At 35.6% G+C, this 23,538-nt stretch overlaps 1 protein-coding gene across 1 annotated transcript in view; it reads right to left on the bottom strand.

The window, feature by feature from the left end:
* STIM2 (stromal interaction molecule 2) overlaps nucleotides 1-23,538 on the bottom strand; it is a 137,442-nt gene that overhangs the window by 44,571 nt on the left and 69,333 nt on the right. Inside the window, 1 exon segment of the mRNA XM_049790237.1 lies at nucleotides 22,988-23,102. Coding sequence (XP_049646194.1) covers nucleotides 22,988-23,102 — 115 coding nt within the window.

Below are 23,538 nucleotides of genomic sequence, written 5' to 3'. Positions count from 1 at the left end.
AGGTATATTTTTATGGATAGTCACAAGAACAGGAAAAAGATGAGTAGTTTTCTTTTTCATTTTTTCTTCCCCCTCCATCGATCAGACTATATAATGGGGATAATGCACAAAAACTGGGTTTTTTTTTTCTTTCTTGCCCTTCCTACTTTTTGTGAGCACTACCACCATAAAATTTATTCTGGAACAATTATTACTTAACAATATGCAAAGCAAAGAAAAGTAATCTGTATTCTTATCTCACACTACACACAAAGTTAATAATGAAAGAACAATTCGTGTTAAAGTACATTTAAGTATGAGCAACCAGTGGTACAAACATGCTAAAATTAATGTGTTAAAGACATTGAAAAACAGGCTCCAATCCATAAATTACATAAATAAAAACAGAGGAACGACTACTTATTACTGATTTTGGAGGTGTCTTCAAAGATTCAATACTAAGATAAGTAAAATAAAGTTAATAGGAATGACAACATCAAGCCAAAAGAAAGAAGGTTCAAGCTGCAAAGATAAGATGATGTGGATGTTCCATCACTGTTCCTGACCTTTCTTCTGTCTCACACACCATCTCCATCTCAGATTTGTATGCAGAGAGGGTCCCTCTCATTCACCCTCCTTTTCCCAAACCACATGGACACTAGCATATCCAGGCAGACATTTCAATGTATATCAGATATTTCCAGGCAGATTATAACTAACACTTCTTTCTCAAACAAATATACAACTCAAAATTCAGTTAACAAACCAGTGAATCAGTTGGCAATATTTTTTATCATACTTAGATAACCTCACATATTTTGGAAAATAACCTCTAAAGTACATATATCTCTAGCCACCTTTTACACAATCAATTCAATCTATCAATTTGTTAAAATCCTGAAACTCCAGCATTCCAACCCACTAAATGCAAAGAACAATGGAGAAACTAAGAAATTCAACTGCAATTGGGGATATGGAGAGAACTCCTGACCAATTTCTAAGTCCAGCAAAATGCTGAGCCTTATAGATAGGACCTAAAATCAGCATTTAATGTTTTAGCAACAGAAACCAAGGAGTCACTAGCTGCAAAATTAAGCAATCTACAGGTGAACAATTCAACCACTTCAAAGAAGAACTCTTTGAGAAGATGAGAAAATCCATACAAATATAACTGAAGGAATTAAAAAACATGTTAGCAAACCATCAAAGCAGAATTACACAGGTTGAAAAAAAACAAATACAAGCCAGCATTTATAAATGGTTAAAAAAAAGAAAGGTGAGACAAAACAATGAAAGAAAATGTAAGATAATTAATACAAAGACAAAAGAAATAATCTCTGAATAATAAAAATACCAGAAGGGGAGAAAAAAAAAAGGAAAGTGTGGAAGAACAAGTAGTGAAGAAGATAATAGGCAAGAGCTTTCCCATTTCTGGAAAGAGGCTACTGTACAAATCCAAAAGGCAAGAAGAGTGACAAATAAAATAGACCCTAACAGAACAACATCAAGACATAGTAATACAAATGGGGGAAAAAAAAAACAACAACAAAGAGAAATGAACTCTTTAAAGCAGTGAAGGAAAAGAATAAACTTAAGTATAAAGGAAAGAACATAAGAATAAAATCACATCTCCAATTTGAAGCAGGCAAGAAAAGAAAAAAGTGGAATGACATATTCAAATTACTGAATGAAAGAAACTTTCAACCTAGAGATTACTACCCAGCAAACCTCTCATTTATAGGGAGGGGTTTCTCAGACAAAATAGAAATTAAAATATTCACACTAACTAAACTAACTCTAATTGAATTACTCAAAAATCAATTATATAACAAAATACTCAATTATGAAAACAATACCACAGAGTCAACAGTCCTTTCTATCAATAGTTTCCTTAAATGTCAATGGATTAAAATCCCCTAGCTAAAAGCACAGAGTAGCGGGTTGGATCAGAAATCAAAATCCAGCCATCTGCTGCTGTGGGAAACACTTAAATTTCACGACATATGCAGGCATAGTGTAAAAGGATAGGGAAAAAAATTATATAAGCTACTAGAAGAAAAAAAAACTGGGACAGCCATACTTGTATCAAATCAAATTGCAGTCAACCTCAAAAATGTACTTAGAGATAAGGATGAACACTACTTACTGATCAGGAAAACAATAGACCAGTAAGTAGAAAGCCTAAACAGGACAATTGAAAGTAAGGAATTTGAAATAGTCATTTTAAAAAAATAGAAACCCCCGAAGAATAAAAGTCCAGGACGCATTTACGAGTGAGTTTTATCAAAAATTCAGAGAAGAGTTACTACTATTTATCCTTAGACTCTTTAAAAATATCGTAGAGATGGGAATCCTCCCTATAAACTATAACATCTATAAACTAACATCACGCTCATTCCCAGAGCTGACAGAGTTACTACCAAGAAAAAAACTACAGACCAATCACATTGATGAATATTGATGCAAAAGTCCTTAACAAAATCTTAGCAAAATGAATACAACACATAAAAAATATTATACATCATAGTCAAGTGAGTTTCATGCCAGGGATGCAAAGATGGTTCAATAAATACAAATCAATCAACATCATACATCACATCAGTATAAGTAAGAATAAAAACCATATGATCATATCAGTCAATGCAGAGAAAGCATTTGACAAAATCTAATAGCCATTCATGATGAAAGCTTTCAGCAAAATAGATCTGGAAGGAACCTTCTTCATATATATTAACAGCTATCTATAAAAAAAAAAAAACCCACAGTCAACTTTACTCTTAATGGCAAACAAAAAACTGAAAGTATTCCCACTAAGATCAGACACAAGGCAATGATGTCCACTGTCTCCTTTCTTACTGAACATATAATTAGAAGCCCTAGCAATAGCAATGAGACTAGAGAAGGAAATCAAAGAAATTCAAATCAGAAAAGAGAAAGTCAATCTATCTCTATTTGCAGATGATATATATCGAAGACTCTAAAGAGTCTGCAAAAAGAAAAATTCCTAGAAATAACAAGCCAATACAGTAAAATGCCAACTAAAAAGCCAATACACAGAAGACAGTTACATTCCTCTATACAAATTACGACTCAGAGGAGATAGTTCAAAGAATCTATCCCACTTAAAATAGTGTCCAAAACTATTAAGTACCTAGGAATGACCTAACAAGAGAGGTGAGAGAACTATCTATACCAGGAAAACTTCAAACACTTCAGAAAGAAACTGAAGAAGACTAAGAAAATGGAAGAACATTCCATGCTCGTTGATTGAAAAATAAATATCATCTTACCTAAATTACTCTTATAGGTTCAATGCAATCCCTATTCAAATTCAGACAAAATTCTTTAAGGAATGGAATGTACCTGGGGAACATTCGGGGAGGAAGGTCAACCCTGGTGGTGAGATTGGCCCTGATTCGCTGTATGTCTGAAACCCAGCTATTAAGGACTCTGTACATCACAATAGTTTCAATAAAAGAAAAAAGAAAAGATGATCTGAACAAAAGTAACCCAAATGAGTGAATGGCAGGAATATCTGCTCACCACACATCTGACAAAAAGCTAATAACTAAATTTTATAAAGTACTCACAATATTTAATACCAAAATGAAACATAAATGGGGAGAGGAGATGAACAGACACTTCCTTAAAAAATGCATACAGGCCGAAGAGATAGCACAGCAGCGTTTGCTTTGCAAGCAGCCATCCCAGGACCAAAGGTGGTTGGTTGGTTCAAATCCCAGCATCCCATATGGTCCCCTGTGCCTGCCAGAAGCTATTTCTGAGCAGATAGCCAAGAGTAACCCCTGAGCACTGCCGGGTGTGGCCCAACCCCCCCCCCCAAAAAGGAAAAAACATACAGGGGCCGGAGCAATAGCACAACTTTTGCCTTGCAAGCAGCTGACCTAGGATGGACCGCGGTTTAATCCCCCATCATTCCATATGGTCCCCAAAGCCAGGAGTGATTTCTGAGCTCATAGCCAGGAGTAACCCCTAAATGTCACCAGGTGTGACCAAAAAACAAACAAACACAAACAAAAACAGCATACATACATACATAAGAATATGAAAAAATACTCATCATCACTAAGGGAGATGCAAATTAAGATGTTAATGAGATCACTTCACATCAGTGAGATTGGCACACATCCAAAAAGCTACAAACAACCAGTGCTAGCAGGGATGTGGTGAAAAAGAGCTCACAGTTATTGCTAGGAATGTCATTTTTTTTTCAGTCTCTATGGAAAACAGTATAGCGATATCTCAAAACATTAAAAATTGTGCTTCTTTTCATTTGACACAGCAGTCCCACTTCTTGGCACCAAACTCAAGAATACAAAAAAAAATAAAACCCACTAATTCAAAAGAAATTTACTCCTATGTTCACAATAGTCAAGGTTGGAAGCAACTTAAATGCACACCAGTAGATAAGTGAATACTAAAATGATGATGTATGTACACAGTAGAACATTACTCAGTTCTTAGAGAAGGCTGAAATCATTTAAGCCTTGCTGCTAAGTGAAGGAATATGCATGTGGAAAGTACTGAGTCAAAGAAAGGACAAATGCCATATTATGTCTCTCATGTAAAGTATGAAAAATATTCTGTAGAGAGGGGTGTGTGTGTGTGTGTGTGTGTGTGTGTGTGTGTGTGTGTGTGTGTATGTGTGTGTGTGTGTTGGGAGAGATGAGGGTGAAAGGACTCATAAGACAGTGGTAAAGTGACACTGACACTCTGATGGGCACATAATGTCGGAATACTGTATTCCTGAAACATTACTATTAACAGTCTTGTAAAAGATGGTGCACTGGTAAAAAAAAAAAATAGTAATACTAAACTTTTTTAATACTTTGTGCACCAGCAATTGAATAAGTTGAGAAATGACTGGTTCTAGAGGAGAAAGCTATTAGGTAAGTATTAGGATCTATAGTCACGAGGAGAATAAAGAATGGCTGAAAATGGCAATAAAGAAATGAGGAAACTAGCATTTCTATACTACCTGCTTTAAGCAGCCTCCTCAAAAAGACATGAGTCATGTATAGATATATTTCTACATTATACAAATGATATTCTAAGTAGAAGAAACACTCTAGCTAAAAATGGTCTCTCCCGCCCCTGAATTTGTTTTAGTACTATTTTTGTACATTTATGGCATATTGGATATGTGCTGGCTTGTTTTGTAACTATTTGTGTAATTTTATTTTCTAGTCTTATTCTACTATATAATCTAAGCTACGTAAGACAAGGAATATTGAGTTTAGCCTAAAGCTGCCATTTAAATATTGGCTGAATGTATAACTGACTTCCTTCTTCCTTAAGGACAAGAGCCTGCTCTGTTTTCAATTAAGTGCCTACTTGCTATCCCAAAGCAGTGTGTAGACAATTTCTACAGCTGTAGGGAAAACAAACAAGAAAAAGACTGTTTTCAGTATAGCAGATTTCAAGAAAGCACAGGAGAATCCCTGTATCAAAACAAAAATCAGAGAACTATAATCTAATGTGGGCTAGCAGGTGCCAGTTTAAAGCAATGCACTTGTCAGTAGGATGAGGTGAATCTGTTTGTTTTCCATATGTCCCTGGCTTAAGCAAACATAATATAGAAAACTCAGAGTGAAAGGTAAATTTCAAAAGACAAAAATATATGTATTTGACTGCTCCTTCCATCTATAAAAGGCAATCTTATAAAACCCAGTGCAGTTGGCCATACACTTGTATTAGGTTACAAGACTAAAAATACTGAACAGCTTAGTGAAGTACCACCATATAAGTTTTCATCCGTTATATTTAATATAAGTACATGCTGTCCTGAAAACCTTCTAAGAGGATCTGTGAAATCACCTAAATACTATGGGGGGGGGGAACTAATTTCTAATTATAAAGCATTTGCGTGTGTGTCGAGACATGTTAATAATAGCAGTATCTAACATTTTGTGAGCAATTGGCAATTTCCAGTAACTGTGCTAAATGTTCCACAAATTATCTCCTGAAGTTCTTACACCTTTATAAAACAGGCTTTATAACTGATTACTATCTTTGGCTTATAGATCAGGGAGCTAAGGTTCAAAGAAAGTATGAGTAATATTCTGGACTCACATACCCAGTAGTGAAGACTAGATTAAAGATTACATCATTAAGTTTTTCTGCAATTTCTTCTTTAATAGTTCTCTTACTTTAAAAAAAAAATCCTATTTTTTAAAGGGCCTGGAGCAATAATATGGCAAGTAGTGCACTTGCCTTGCATGTAGCCAACCTGAGTTCAATGCCCAGGCCGCCATATGGTCTTCTGAGCATTGCCAAGAGTGAACCCTGAGTGCTGAGCCAAAAGTAAGTCAAGGGTACTGCCAAGTGTAGCCCAAAAACAACTACTAAATCATCATCATCATCTACTACTACTACTGCTACTATTACTACTACCAACAACAACAAATTAAAATCATATTTCCCAACAACAATAACAACAAATATAATAACAATACAATAAAATCTTATTTCCTAAAGCTATGAAACTCTATATTTCAGTTTCTCTAATATGAAAGCTAAAACCTTCAGCAGTTTGGAAAACATCTGAATTATTGATATTTCTATAAAGTACTACTTTCTAACACATAGGGGCAGACCAGTACCAGACATTTTTACATTCAGTAACAAATGAGAATTTTGCAGTTACAAAAGCCTAAAAGTTTTCTTTATCCTGATGAATGTAACTTTCCATAAGAAAATACAATTAACTTATGATTCAGCATAGCAAGGGAAAAGGAGGAGAAAAAAATAAAACACCTTGAATTAAATGTATTACAAATAAAAAAAAAAAAGTAATTTTTAAACTTAGTGCAGATTTTGTGGGTATCCCTGCAAGTGAGATATTAGCTGATCAGCTGCTGGGCACAGTCAAGACTGGCTTATCTTTAGCTCACTGCCAGACTGAGAGCGTCTGGTTTGCATGTCGGTCAACAGGGCACATCTTTTTAACATAGTCTAAATTCCTGCAACATGCTATGCTTGGACACACCCTGTATTCAGGAAGTTTGTGGCTAGGTTCCTGTAGCAAATCGAAAGAAAAACATTAGCACACTTTTTCTCATGAGCTCCTCACCTTTTATCATGCAAGAATCTCATGTCATTTTTTTTGAATGAGCTCTATTCCAACTGGGGTACAACAGACACTAAGTAAAAACTTTACTGTTCTTTTCTATTGTAAACCTCAATCATTAATTTACATATCATTTTTACATAATAAGTACATATTGAGATACCATGGTTTTTATTATTATTCTATTAAAACTATATAGTGACCATCTAGTATCATGAAAATAGTTGAGAGATAACATGTATTTTAAAAATAGAAATTGTAAGGCCAGAGTTTGATAGTAAAACAGGTATGGAAATTGCCTGACATACAGCTGACCTGGATTTAATTCCCTGCAAGCCTCTCCAGGATTGATTCCTAAATGCAGAGCCAAGCAAGAGCATAGCTGAATGTGGCCCCAAAACAAAACAAAAAAAAAAACAAATAAAAATGAAACATTCAGTCTCAACACTGACTTCTAAAGATAAACTGACAAATTACTGTAATTTTAGCAATAATAAAAATGTGCTAAACTGTAATTATAATCATAAATAAGGTCAGGACTATTTTTGAAATTCCAGAAATGCATTTTTTAAAATATTCAACAAACCAATGAAACTAACAATTATAAGGGAACTGAATTACATGCTTAACCAATTAAGTTTTCCTAAATATATCATTATGGTGTTATTGAGGATATCAACAACTTAGAAAGTGGATCTTTATTATTTTTCCTTTATACTCAGGAAATACCTTTTAACTGTATTAAGAAAAAAGAATTTCTATCAAATGAAGGTAAAATCTTTATCAAAAGACAGTATCATTAACTTCTTCCCCCTTTACAACATATAACACAATGTCAAAAATAGTAAACAAATGTGGGATGGATGAGAGTGTTTCAGGAATTCAATTAAATTTTGATATGCGAATGAATGGAAAAGATTATTTTTCAAATCTCCAAAGAAAAGTTCAACTTTACTCCTCTGGGTGGAATTTCCAGATAAAGCAAAAAAATTTCAATAGTATAACTAGGCGTGATAAAATTAAAGAAAATTTGTTTTTCAAAGACTATGTTTAATAACTAGTTTCCATTTCCTAAGTGTTTGCTTTAATTTTCTGCTATTAAAATGATTTTTAAATATTTCCTTTTTCTCTGGAATTTGGATGTTTTTTGAGGTGATTTTCTGTACAAGAGATTTGGGATCGTTCTATTTTGTTTCTTGAGGTGATTTTTCGGTACAAGAGATTTGGGATCATTCTATTTGGCAAATATTTGCTAAGTGCACAGGTAATTACTATTGGGCACAGAATAAAATAAATATAAAACATCAAAGTCAAGCAAATATTACCACATCCAGCAGAAGGTTTGGTATAAAGAAAAGAATGTACTTTCAGAGGGAGTTCAAGAAAAAAATGAATACACATGGCCAGTTAATAAGTAGCTTCTTTCAGAAGGTGCCACTTCCAGTTAGTTAGCACAGAATCTCCCATGCATATTCCAAAACTTGCTCATTCTAGTTTTTTTCTAGAGTAAAACAAAACTTTGCAATCCAATGATCAAAGAATGTTTAAGACAATTTTACACAGGGTATTTTTGTAAAACCTATAGCCACATATAATTTTTTCATTCATATAGTATGACTATAACCACATACTAGAATACAACTAGTATTACAAGAGTTTAACAGTTCACAAATACCATGGACTACATTTACTTAGTACAGAGGCCTTTTCTGGTTAAGTTTCACTTAACATACATAGCAATGATTTAACTAATAACTGTAAGGTTTTTGTTCGTTTGGGAGCCATATCTGGTAGTGTTCTGGACTTATTCCTGGCTCTGTACTAAGGGATCAATCCTGGCAGGCTCAGGGAACATTACAGGGTGCTGAGTATCAAACCTGGGTCAGTCAAGTGCAAGGTAAGCCCTATTCACTAAACTACAGATCCAGACATAATGCAAAAAACACATTTTAGGAAATATTACTTATTTTCTGAGTAATGACATATTAAAATACTAAATGGCCTCTTCATTCACTATGGAGACTTTTATCACTAGCTAGAGTTGTAAGAAAAAAAAATCCTAGAAGATGTACTAATATGATGTCTCATTGCACAATGCTCACTCAGACTTCCCTCCACTGTTTTCAATTTCTCAAATCATTTCAAAATGTTTCAGTTGTCAGGTTCCAAATGAGAATAGGAAGATAATTTTGGGAGCACAGCAGTAGGCATTTACCTTGCACATAGCTGATCCAGGACTGACAGTTTTCCCAGCATCCCATATGGTCCCCTGAGCCTGCCAGGAGTAAACCCTCAGCATGCTGATGTGATCCAAAAAAAAAAAAAAAAAAAGTAAAGGAGGAAGAGAATTTTGGGTAGCCAAAGTACTTAATGTTGACATTGGGATGGAGGGTTTGCATAAGTAGTCCTACTTTGTATGTCATAGAGATCATGTGGTCAAGAGAATGGCCACATGCAAAGCAGTTGGCAAAACAAAATAAACTGCTGATAACAAGGCCAGGTTGTTTACTGTCAGTGAAAGATAGTACTAATAAGAAAAGAGGTTAAAATTTTAATAAAAAAAATGAATGTGGATATATGTGTTATGAACTGTCCACTGAGAGGGTCTTGAGGACAGGACAAGTTTGGTAAGCAGCAAAGACACAGTATGCAAATTTGGGTTTCTAAAACCACCTCAATGGAGTACTGGGAGGAATGTTTTTATCCAGATCTGAGGCTATAAATCGGCAAAATGAAACCAGAACATCTTTTTCATGCCAGAAAGGAAGGAACCCAAATATGCAACAGAAAAAAATATCAAAGACTAAAGTTAGTAAGGTTCCCACTCTAGTCAAATCTGGGGCTATTTGAGCATCAAAATTATAATAGCATCCCACTGCAATCCACTAACTAAAATACATTATTACTAATGTAGAAGGTCACTCAGTGCATCTCCAATTTCTACTTTCCAGATATCTTCTACAGGAGTCTTTCAGGAGCCTAGCTTGCAAAAGGCTCAAATTCTTGAACCTACAAATCTCAGGACTTCCCCTTCCTCCCATAGCACCATAAGGAGCAACTCCCAAGCACAGAACTAGGAGTGATGCCAAATATGACCCAAACACTAAATAAATAACTCTTTCTTACAGTTAAAATGAATGATGTGATTTTAATAATTATCATTTAGTAATGATCAGAGTATCAATTCAGAAAAAGAATTATCCATGAATAATAAAACTAGTGCATAAAAATGATAGGTAAAATGTGCCTTACACAGTATTTCGTCACAAAAAGACATTTACTTATTGCTAAAGGAGAAACAGTGACATATTTATAGAAGTAAAATGGGTGCTTTAAAAAAAAAAAAAAAAAGTTCGATGAATGCAGATGCAAAGATCCTCAACAAAATCCTGGCAAATAGGATTCAATGCCTCGTTAAGAAGATCATCCACTACGATCAAGTAGGTTTCATCCCAGGAATGCAAGGCTGGTTTAACATCCGTAAATCTATCAACATAATACACAACATCAATAACAAGAAAAATAAAAACCACATGATCATATCAATAGATGCAGAGAAAGCATTTGATAAGGTCCAACACCCATTCTTGATCAAAACTCTCAGCAAGATGGGAATGGAGGGAACCTTTCTCAATATAGTGAAGGCCATCTACCACAAGCCAGTGGCAAATATTATCCTCAATGGAGAAAAACTGAAAGCCTTCCCTCTAAATTCTGGCACAAGACAAGGCTGTCCTCTCTCACCACTCCTATTCAACATAGCACTGGAAGTACTTGCTATAGCGATTAGGCAAGAAAAGGATATCAAGGGAATCCAGATAGGAAAGGAAGAAGTCAAGCTCTCACTGTTTGCAGATGACATGATACTCTACTTAGAAAACCCTAAAGACTCTATCAAAAAGCTTCTAGAAACAATAGACTCATATAGCAAGGTGGCAGGCTACAAAATTAACACACAAAAATCAATGGCCTTTCTATATACCAATAGTAATAAGGATGAAATGGACATTAAGAAAACAACCCCATTCACAATAGTACCACACAAACTCAAATATCTTGGAATCAACTTGACTAAATATGTGAAGGACCTATACAAAGAAAACTATAAAACTCTGCTCCAAGAAATAAGAGAGGACACACGGAAATGGAAACACATACCCTGCTCATGGATTGGCAGGATTAACATCATCAAAATGTCAATACTCCCCAAGGCATTATACAGATTTAATGCCATCCCTCTAAAGATACCCATGACATTCTTCAAAGAAGTGGATCAGACACTTTTGAAATTCATTTGGAACAATAAACACCCTCGAATAGCTAAAGCAATCATTGGGAAAAAGAATATGGGAGGAATTACTTTTCCCAACTTTAAACTGTACTACAAAGCAACAGTTATCAAAACAGCATGGTATTGGAATAAGGATAGGTCCTCAGATCAGTGGAATAGGCTTGAATACTCAGAAAATGTTCCCCAGAGATACAACCATCTAATTTTTGATAAAGGAGCAGGAAATCCTAAATGGAGCAGGGAAAGCCTCTTCAACAAGTGGTGTTGGCACAATTGGATAGCCACTTGCAAAAAATTAAACTTAGACCCCCAGCTAACATCATGTACAAAGGTAAAATCCAAATGGATTAAAGACCTCGATATCAGCCCCAAAACCATAAGATATATAGAACAGCACATAGGCAAAACACTACAGGACATTACAGGCATCTTCAAGGAGGAAACTGCACTCTCCAAGCAAGTGAAAGCAGAGATTAACAGATGGGAATATATTAAGCTGAGAAGCTTCTGCACCTCAAAGGAAATAGTGCCCAGGATACAAGAGCCACCCACTGAGTGGGAGAAACTATTCACCCAATACCCATCAGATAAGGGGCTAATCTCCAAAATATACAAGGCACTGACAGAACTTTACAAGAAAAAAACATCTAACCCCATCAAAAAATGGGGAGAAGAAATGAGCAGACACTTTGACAAAGAAGAAATACCCATGGCCAAAAGACACATGAAAAAATGTTCCACATCACTAATCATCAGGGAGATGCAAATCAAAACAACGATGAGATACCACCTCACACCACAGAGAATGGCACACATCACAAAGAATGAGAATAAACAGTGTTGGCGGGGATGTGGAGAGAAAGGAACTCTTATCCACTGCTGGTGGGGATACTGTCTAGTTCAACCTTTATGGAAAGCAATATGGAGATTCCTCCAAAAACTGGAAATCGAGCTCCCATACGATCCAGCTATACCACTCCTAGGAATATACCCTAGGAACACAAAAATACAATACAAAAACCCCTTCCTTACACCTATATTCATTGCAGCTCTATTTACCATAGCAAGACTCTGGAAACAACCAAGATGCCCTTCAACAGGAATGGCTAAAGAAACTGTGGTACATATACACAATGGAATATTATGCAGCTGTCAGGAGAGATGAAGTCATGAAATTTTCCTATACATGGATGTACATGGAATCTATTATGCTGAGTGAAATAAGTCAGAGAGAGAGAGAGAAAAACGCAGAATGGTCTCACTCATCTATGGGTTTTAAGAAAAATGAAAGACACCCTTGTAATAATAATTTTCAGACACAAAAGAGAAAAGAGCTGGAAGTTCCAGCTCACCTCAGGAAGCTCACCACAAAGAGTGATGAGTTTAGTTAGAGAAATAACTACATTTTGAACTGTCCTAATATTGAGAATGTATGAGGGAAATGTAGAGCCTGTTTAGGGTACAGGCGGGGGTTGGGTGGGGAGGAGGGAGATTTGGGACTTGGGTGATGGGAATGTTGCACTGGTGATGGGTGGTGTTCCTTTTATGACTGAAACCCAAACACAATCATGTATGTAATCAAGGTGTTTAAATAAAAATTATGCATTAAAAAAAAAAAGTAAAATATCTTATTAACCATTTTATTGATTACATTGGATGTGATCATTCTTAAAATAAATTGGTTTAAATGAAATCCATTTTCAAAATTAAAAAAAAAAAAAAAAAAAGTTCAATACTTTAATCCAATAAACACCCCAGCCTGGACAGCACAGCCATCCTCAAGGAGATGAACCTAGTGCTTTTAATTAAGTGACCAAAGGTAGTACTCTAAGTAACCTTTTTATTAAAAAAATAAATAAAATCACACCACTTACACTAACTTAAAAAAATCAGGGGCCGGACAGATAGCACAACAGTAGGGTGTTTGCCTTGCAATCAGCCAATCAAGTATGGATGGATGGTGGTTTAAATCCCAGCATCCCATATGGTTCTCCACGCCTGCCAGAAGCAATTTCTGAACACAGAGCCAGGAGTAACCCTGAGCGCCACCAGGTGTGACCAAATAAAAACCAAAAAACAAAACAAAACAAAACAAAACAAAAAAACACAGCGTGGTTGGTGTTGGAATTATGTGCTAACAGTATTATAAACCAAAGAATTGCAATCCATAAAAAAAAATTTAATTGAAGAGAACAAGTTTGGTGCCAGAGAGATAGCACAACAGTAGGGCATTTGCCTTACACGCAGCTGAGCCAGGACAAACCTGCCTCATATGGTCCCTCAAGACAGGAGCGATTTCCAAGTACATAGCCACGCCTGAGTATCACTGGGTGTGGCCCCAAAACCAAAATAATAATAATAATAATAATTTTAATTTTTCAATTAAGAAATCATTTAATTGAAAAAATCAGTTCAGTCCAAAATGTATAAACAATGTAATCATTGAAACATTAAGTTCTAATTCTCTAATTCAGCCATAGTTTAGAACATGATACTTCTTGAAGATTAACAATCAAAGACATAAAAGTCCAAGAAATACTAAGAAACTGTTCTAGATTTAAATTAGGCTTCAGAGTCAGAGCAACTTGCTACCAGGTATATCTTGGATCTTAGGACTACAACAGTCATTATTATGACAAAGAGCAAATTAGTTGTGGGGAAGGAGCTGTCCCTGGACAAAGTGTACATGAGAGCTCCTTGTTCTATTCTGCAACTTTACACTTGAAAGTGCCCTCAATTCATAAAATAAAATTTTTTTTAAAGAAATCATTCTATCGGGGCTGGAGAGATAGCATGGAGGTAAGGCGTTTGCCTTTCATGCAAGAGGTCATCGGTTCGAATCCCAGCGTCCCATATGGTCCCCCGTGCCTGCTAGGAGCAATTTCTGAGCATGGAGCCAGGAGTAACCCCTGAGCACTGCCGGGTGTGACCCAAAAACCACAAAAAAAAAAAAAAAAAAAAAGGAAATCATTCTATCATTTTTCACCTATGTGGTTGGACAGCTCAAATAATGGTACATTTCTTCCTATAAAACTTGACATTGTGTGATAGTCTTTTTATACTATTGGTAACAGAAAACACTGTCATTAGAAATCATCAAATACTGGGACCGGCGAGGTGGCGCTAGAGGTAAGGTGTCTGCCTTGCAAGCACTAGCCAAGGAAGGACCGCGGTTTGATCCCCTGGTGTCCCTTATGGTCGTCCCCCCGCAAGCCAGGGGCAATTTCTGAGCGCTTAGCCAGGAGTAACCCCTGAGCATCAAACGGGTGTGGCCTGAAAAACCAAAAAAATTAAAAAAAAAAAAAAAGAAATCATCAAATACTATTTAAGTTCCATATATTCATGAACTAATTTAACCTTCAATCCTTCACACCTTTTAATGCTCATCAAAGCCTCTATAATATAGGCACTATTATTAGCTACATTTACAGATGAGGAAAGTTAAAAACAGAGAAACTAAATCTACAGACCTACTAAATGCTCTATTTGAATTAAGCAGTACAGCTCCATGCTTGTTTTTGGATGCAATTGTTCAAGGAAAAAAAGCAGCTAGAGACCTTCGTGGTGCTCAGTGTATCAATGTCTAAAGATGTGTGGCCTCTGCGATTTTGAAATATTCTAGGCAGTGAATTATGCAAAGAAATCTATCAAGCATTTAGTTCTGTAATAAATTCATTCTTCAGGACCTTAATATAGCACCTAAGAAATTAGAGTCGTTCACTTGGAGAAATTTCAGAAAATCAAAGATTAATTGCAATACTTAGGCACAATACTAAGACATATATTCACTAATTTAAAATTAATTAATTTAAAACCTTCCAATTCTCAAAAGGTTTCAATTACAAATACCATAATCAGATTCATACAGTTGAGCATGCTCATTAAAAAATATATGAGAAGGGTCTGGGCAATAGGTATCCTTGAATGTGGCCACATTGGGTTTAATTTCTGGCATCCCATATGGTCCCCAGAGCACCACCATAAGTAATTCCTGAGTGCAGAGCCACAAGTAACCCCCAGAGCACCATTGGATGGTGGCTTAAAAAATAAAACAAAACAAAACAAAAAACAGATGAGAGCACTCATCTAACAGATAGGGGCACTACCAAAGCAGACTGATCTTCAACTATGCCAGAAAGCAATCTTGGCCAAGCACTCTGAGCTATGCTTAGCTTAGCAAAGGCAAAGCTAGTATACAGAAGCCTTTTGTTAGTAAGTGTAATAGAAGTGAAGTACTGTCATTATACTCTACCACAAAATATTTGATACTGGTCAAAACATGACAAATAATGGTGCTACAATTTTCTATTCTGAGGAAATATAATACAGAAGCCAAACAAGTGACACACACAAATTTAAAAGGTAAGGCATTTCTTGGACCCAATCTAATTACCCCCCTTGAATTTTCCCTTTCCAGACACCTCCATTGACTTTCAAGAAATCCATGGAACTTTTGATGTTTTTGAAATAACTGGTATTCGATACTACAAAGGGTTGAAGATGGGTTTCTAACACACCTATAAATTAAGAGATAGCTAGCAGCAGAGAATTATTTTGTCAATGAGTTTCTTTTTTTCTAATAAACCTAGGAAAGTATATTTCAATCCACAATCCAACATAACTCCAAATTTTTAAATGGTACTATTAGTCAGAAAGCCAATATAGTGAGACCCCAATTGCAAACTCTTAAATATTACTTGTACTTTATGAATGAAGTACTTAATTAAAAAATATTTAAAATGTTAATCTTTTTTAAATGTCAGTGAAATGCTTTTTCTTCAAACACAAACCTGAATGTCCCTAAAAATCCTTTACTTCACCATTCTACCTATTTGCAACTACCATCAATTTTCATCATATACTTGCCTCTTATTTCTATAGGGTATTACTCTTGTTCCTGCTTGATATCTCCTCATTCTCTTGAATTTTTTATTGAAGCATTATACATATAACACAAAATTCACGCGTGTATCCATTTTATATTCTGAGCTTAGTGGTATTAAGTATAAAACATTTTTATGCAAGCATCATCCTAATCCATCTCCCAAATTCTTTTACAAGACAATAATTTTATCCAATTAAGGGGCAAGAGCAAGAGTAGAGTGAGTAGGATGTTTGCCTTGCATGTAGCCAACTCATATTCAACCCCAACTACCTGCTATGATCTCCAGAGCCCTGCCAGGAGAGACCCCTGAGCACAGAACCAGGAAGCCTGAGCTCCTCTGGCTATGACTGAAAAATAAACAAACAAACAAAAAAAAAATCAAGCTAAAACTCTATAAACCATTAAACTAACTCTCCAAGTTCCTATCTCCCACTACTTTACTTTCCATCATTATAACTACTTTAAATATTTATTAGTTCTTGTTTTGTGATTAGCTTATTTCACACAGCATAATACAATAACTTCAATGAGAACTTTTACCTGGGACCATAAAGAAAGACTCTACCCCAGGCTTTGGCCTAGGATCTGTGCAAAAACCAAGTCCTCTAATTACAGAAGACTGACTTTGACAACCAAGACTGAACAGAATTTATCCTGATGTTTGACAATTAACATGTCCAGATCCTATAGTCAAGTCTCATGACAGTATGACAGTATGCTTCAAGGATACAGAGACCCTATATCTATTAGGCCAAGGAACTTTTCTTTCTAATTTCCCCAATGTTTATATCACCTTTAAAAAAAAAAAAAAAACTAAAAAGAACTTTAAAAAAAAAAAACACTTGCTACAACTGCCCCCGCTTTTTTCTTCTTCTTTCTTTCTTATTTTTAACTTTATTTATATTTATAGCTTTTAGATAGGAGCCCCCGCCTTTTTTTCTTTTTCTTTTAATAGAACATGAATCATCTGATTCTGCTTCACATTTATATGTCTCCCTACAAACTGAGAAAAGAAAAAATAAGTGGATGGGGACCCAGGAGCCAAACAGTACCAGGAGCATAAAGTGGAAATAAAAAATGGTCATCCCTGAATACCCAAGACAATGTCAACAACAATAGAATCAAGAGACCCAACCTATAACAAGCTATACACAAAATAGACCTGTTATGATAGCATTCCAGGGGGATATGGGAAGAGGTATGGGATGCATGCTGGGAACTACGGTGGAGGGAGGTCAACACTGGTGGTGGGAACAGTCCTAATTCACTGTCACTATTTAACTAAATACAACTGCTAAAGACTTGTAAAAACTAAAAATATGTCCATGAATTCTTAAAAATAGCTGCAGAAAGGAAAGGAGAAAGGGAACAAAATGAATCACAAAATTAACCAGAAAAGAACAACACATTCCCTCAGGGGTGCATCTAGTCTATTATTATATAGAACTAAAAGAAATATTCTTCAAGAAGTCTCTTCACAGATACAGGACAATACAATAGAGTATGAATTCATACTCCATCACTTCCAGCCATCACTTCCCGCCTAAAACTCTTTTAGACCTTCGAGACACTCTGCCTTCCAGTTAACTACCAATATCTCTGATGACCATTACATATTTCATTGGCTAAATCTTTTGCTTTTGCCTTATTAACAGTATTCTCCAATGGGTTAGTCTCTGCCTTCCTCTTAATTCATAAGATTTCGTTATCCCTTTAGATGAGTGGATCGCAAGGCTAGACTTTTATTGTTTTCCAAAATAATCTTTTGGCAGTCATAAGCACCTAGTGATAAACACCTGTTTTGTTTTGCTTTTAATTTTTTTAAAGCTGATGACATGGTAGCAATAAAATTATGGTAGGCTAAGTAAGCCAAAATTTAAAACAAATCCATGTGAAATTGATCCCTGATTGTTGTGGTAAGGGAGGGAGAACTATAAGATGAGTTAACTATTTTCTAGATTATCCATCAGAGTGAAAATTGGACAGCTCACATTTTTAAGGAAGGCTCTCTTTTTGTTTGTTTTGTTTGGGGGCCACACCCATTGTGCTCAGGAGTTACTCCTGGTTCTGCAATGTTTGGGAGACAATATGGGATGCTCGGGAATTGAACCCAGGTCAACCACATGCAAGGCAAATGCTCTGTACTACTCACTGTACTATCCACACTCACATGCCTCCAAAAGGCTGTGTGTGTGTGTGTGTGTGTGTGTGTGTGTGTGTGTGTGTACCAAAACTACTACTCACTGTACTATCCACACTCACATGCCTCCAAAAGGGTGTGTGTGTGTGTGTGTGTGTACCAAAACTACTACTCACTGTACTATCCACACTCACATGCCTCCAAAAGGCTGTGTGTGTGTGTGTGTGTATACCAAAACTACTACTCACTGTACTATCCACACTCACATGCCTCCAAAAGGCTGTGTGTGTGTGTGTGTGTGTGTGTGTGTGTGTGTGTACCAAAACTTAAGGTGCCCCTGGAGTAAAACCATAGCAGAGCAGAAGTATAGACTAATTCAATTTTATCTTCTACAATGGTGACATTTTGAGTTTCTCTTCTGATAATGCTAATTATCTTTTTCTATGCTAGTCTCAGAAGCACATATTTTATCAACATTTAGTGATCCACCATATATGAATGAAAAAATTTATGAATATTAAAGGTGAACAGGAAAGAATTATACTTCCTCCTTTCTTTTAGAAAATGAATATCCCTGGTCAAAATGCTTTTCTTTACTTTTCATCTTATGTAACAGAAATATTTTTCACTGTCTAAACAGAAAGAAAATATTCTTAGTCACTGTTCATTAGACTTTATAGACTTCATCTGAACTTTAAAACAAACATGTGCATAATAAAATATATAAACATTTACATTCAACCTTTATATCTCTCCCTTAGGTAATTTCATTGTTACTTTCAGTTAATAATAAAAATAATCAAAATTCAATATTATGTCTACACAAATATCTATTTAATTTGTAAAGCCTAATGTTACAATGACCTTAGTTAAGGTAAGAGCCAGATGAAATGGGTGGATGTCACCATAACTCTTATCACCCAACGAGTTATCATTTTTTGAAAAGAGTACATTAACCAGTTTTCAATATACTATACATAAGCAATCATTTTCTATTTACATTTCCTTCATCAATTACTTAGATACCACTTAATTATAGTCAGTAAGTTTGTCAAATTCCATATGAAATCTAATAATTGTTTTCAAAATGGTTCCGAACTGAACCAATTCCATGCACAAACTGATCAAGCATTCTACACACATACATACATACATACACACACAATGTATTATTTCACAATAATATTTTTCTAAGTAAGGCAGGGTCAACTTCTACATTAAATCACTTTACTTTGACTCTTACTCAACTATTGCTTCCTATAGCCTAGACGCAACTCATCTTTATACCCAGAACCTAGTGTGATATCTATTGCATATGCAAAATACACATAGTACACTATCTTGCATATATACAACTGGAAATAGGGATCAAGTCAATTATAACCCAAATATCACATAACTTAACTTTTCTTAATACCATCAAGTAACAGCAGAAGAACACAACATAGAAAGAATGCCTAACAGGAAGCTTTGAACATGTAAATCCTCCTAGTTTTGCCATAGCCTAGATCTTAGAATGCTTGCTGATCAGTTCTCATCTTCATGCATTTTTCTCTCGTTTCCATAAATTAGTAGTTTTAATTCAATATAGAATTAAGTGGCTTTATGTTACACTGGAAGTGTGGGAGCCTCACAGTGTTCAAGAGACCCAGGAAGCCTCCACCAGGTCAGTAGTTCAATGTATCAGCAGCTCCCAGGCCTTCCAAAAGAATCAAATTTTTGTTTCCCAGAGAAATTTTAAGCGTACTAAAGAAAAGAAGTCAAACTGAAAACAGAAAACTGCACATTCAGCAGGCACTGTTCCTGACTTACAAACCTGGAGATGTCCATCTATAATTTAAGAGCCAAAGATCTGGCAATAAGTTTCCACCATTAAATGACCCTCTCTAGCAGGGCCAAAAAGATAAAATGTGTTAGGCACTTGCCTTGCACAAGGCTGAGCAGGGATTGATCCTAGAATCTTTAATACCTGCACCCAGTACCCCAAACCCTGTCTGGAGTAATCCCCTAAGCCAGGAGTATGCTTGAACACCACTGGATATGGCCCCAAAACAAACAAAAAGATTACAAAAGGATCTTTCTTTAAATAAAATGAATCTGGTGCTAAGAAAACTAATCTAATCATTATAAAGTGTTAGGGGATGCTTCTTCCACACAACTCCTTTTCTTACCTTCCATGTAGCTATTAGTAGTTTTTTGGCAGGAATACCAAGATATGCATTCCCAGACCCTCATCCTTTGAGGAGAATATGTAGAGAGTGAGGTTTGCAGTAAAGGAAGGGGAGAAATAGGAGTTCAGACTTTTACGACATTTTATATCATCCCGCCATAAAAATCCTAGTGGTGGTAGATGTGGCATTGGAATTATGTATACATGAAACCATCAATAATATTTTAAATGCCTCAATTGCAAAAATAATGCAATCATAATGGTGAAAATTAAGGTGAAAATCTGGGGGCAGTGGGAGAGACTTAAAAGGCTATTCATTCTTTTAAAGGGTCTGAAGTAAACAACATTCTTAGAGATCACAAAACATTTCACCATGTGTACATGAGGGTGGGAAACCAAAACGGAGCTTAAAAAGAAAATCGCTTCCAAACTGGAATATATTTTTCATTTTTATTGTGGCCAAAGTGAATTATAAATCTTACACAGTGATATTTAAGATACACTGGAATATATTTAAAAAAAAAAACAAAGACTAGTGCTGTCTGAGGCTTACATGAGGAAGAAGGGAAGAGCAAGGAGGAGAGAGCAGGGAGATAAATATAATGCGTAAGTCAATTATATAATACATCTTAGAAGGTGATATCTGATACAGGAATGGGAAAGTGTGAAGCTGAGTAAGAGGACCTGAGAGTGTCAAAATACAAGAGCAGGGAGGGGGTAGGGAAGTCAATCTGTGATTTTTAAATAGTGGTCAGGGAAGGTGGCCTCACAGACTGAGCAGACAGCCTTAGATAATGACTTTCTTGAAGGAGGTAAAGGAGTTCACCATGTGCCAGGCAGCTGCATTCCTGCAGTTACAGAATAGCAGGAAGCCAGCCAGTGACAAAAGCAGTGAGCTGAGCAAGAATGATGGGCCAGAGGAAGAAAAGAGAAAGCAAGAGAAGACCGGTTACATAGAGGCTTACAGATCTCTTCGGAAAGATTCTCATTTTCACTTCCTGAGTACATACAGGTATTGAGCAGATCTGATTTCTTTTTTTTATTATTATTATAAATCACTATTTTTTTATTATTTGTATTAGGCCACACTCAGCGATGCTGAGAGGTTATTTTTGGCTCTGCACTAAGATGACCATATGGGGTGCAGGCACTCAAACCCAGGTTGGCAGCGTGCAAGGCAAGCGCCTTACCAGATGTACTATCTCTCTGATTTCTTTTTTTTTGAGTTTTTGGTTTTTGGGTAACACCAGCAGTGCTCAGGGGTTACTCCTGGCTCTGTGCTCAGAAATTGCTCCTGGCAGGCTCGGGGGACCATGTGGAATGCCGGGATTCAAACCACCATCCTTCTGCATGCAAGGCAAACATCCTATCTCCATGCTATCTCTCCAACCCTCTTTTCTATTTTAAATAGCTTACTTTGAGAAGAAATAACAGAAATATACAACTACTGCAATTACCCAGACAGGAGATGCGGCTGAATAAGAGGCAACATAGAATTTCATGAAAAGTCATCAAATATTTTTTCCTTCAAACACAGTTAAGTGGACTGCCTGAACTTATCACCTACCTAAACTCTACAATATATTAGTAACAAACTTACAGATTCCCAAGTCCATTGGTGATATCTATACACTGCTGAGGTAGCCCATACTTTATATAAAGCCTATAAACTGAGTTTTTAATCTTCCTAGGGCTCTACCTTAGAACCTTATATTTATTATTTCCACCCCAACCTAAGCATATATTATTTGACAGTGGAATGGGAATGGAAATTAATACCAGTAATGAAGAAAGATACAAAGATTTTTAAACTCTATAACTAAACATAGATTTATGTTTGAGCTATGTTCAAATAAATTATGTTAACACTCTACATATCTTTCTCAGTTGATGGTATAGTCTTTCTTTTCCTTTTTCCCAGAACATTTGAACAGATGCTTCTTTTAAAAAATTAAAATATGTAAGCAAGTGATCAAATATTCTATTATCATAAAATGCGTAACATTTAGTGGGAGTTTTTGTATTTTTGTATTTCTAAGTGTTACCACTACCAACAGTCCAGTAACCTTTATTATTTCTGAATACCCAAACTTGGAGTCTGGCTTTCTTTTCATTACATTATCCAAACTTGCAGAGAAAAGTATAGGATCCAACATAATTCTTTTTGCTTTTCAATCAACATGGAAACATTGGGAAAAAGCTACTTTGGTCAACTTTGTTACATGAAAAGTAAATAGGCTAAACAAACTCTTTAATAATGTTAGCAGTATTCTAATAGTATGCATCAAACTGAGGTTTGGTCACAGACTTTTTCTGACTTCCTCCATAAAAACAATGTTGTTGTTTATTAATCAGGTACAGTTAGTTGAGTTACCAATGAGGAAGCAAAAACTAGAACAAATGAGGGATTTTAATCATCGAACCAATCTTACCTTCTGATGTTTTCCACTGTTTCCATAAATCCTCAACAGTTATATGTTTATCTTCTCTGTGCAGATGACTGTGCTTATTAGTAGCATCTTTATATTTCATATCTTCTCTAATAAACTACAAAAAGAAAACATGAATATTAATATTCTGAACTTGACTACTTTGTCCTATTAAAATGAAGAAATATGAGTACCAGTGTAATAGTACAACAGGTAGGGTATTTGTCTTGCATGCAGTCAACCCTGAATCAATCCCTGACATCAGGTCTGTTCTCCCAAGCTCCACCAGGAGTGATCCTGAAGGTAGAGCCAGAAGTGATTCCTGAGTACCACTGGGTATGACTCAAAAAACAAACAAACCAAAAAAAGTAAACTTAAAATCCAGTGGGTAACAACTTTTAGGTAAGTTGTAGACATTTTGTACTTATATTAAATATTCTTATATTTTTATAAGATATATTATTAGTGTCTCTAATCATAATAAGAATAAAGTATCACTGTTTATCATTAACCAGTTATTTATCTTCATTATATAATATTTTCATAAACGTAAG

The sequence above is a fragment of the Suncus etruscus genome, chromosome 16 (assembly GCF_024139225.1).
Source record: "Suncus etruscus isolate mSunEtr1 chromosome 16, mSunEtr1.pri.cur, whole genome shotgun sequence".
Taxonomy (NCBI): Eukaryota; Metazoa; Chordata; class Mammalia; order Eulipotyphla; family Soricidae; genus Suncus; species Suncus etruscus.
This window is presented reverse-complemented; position numbering and strand designations above follow the sequence as displayed.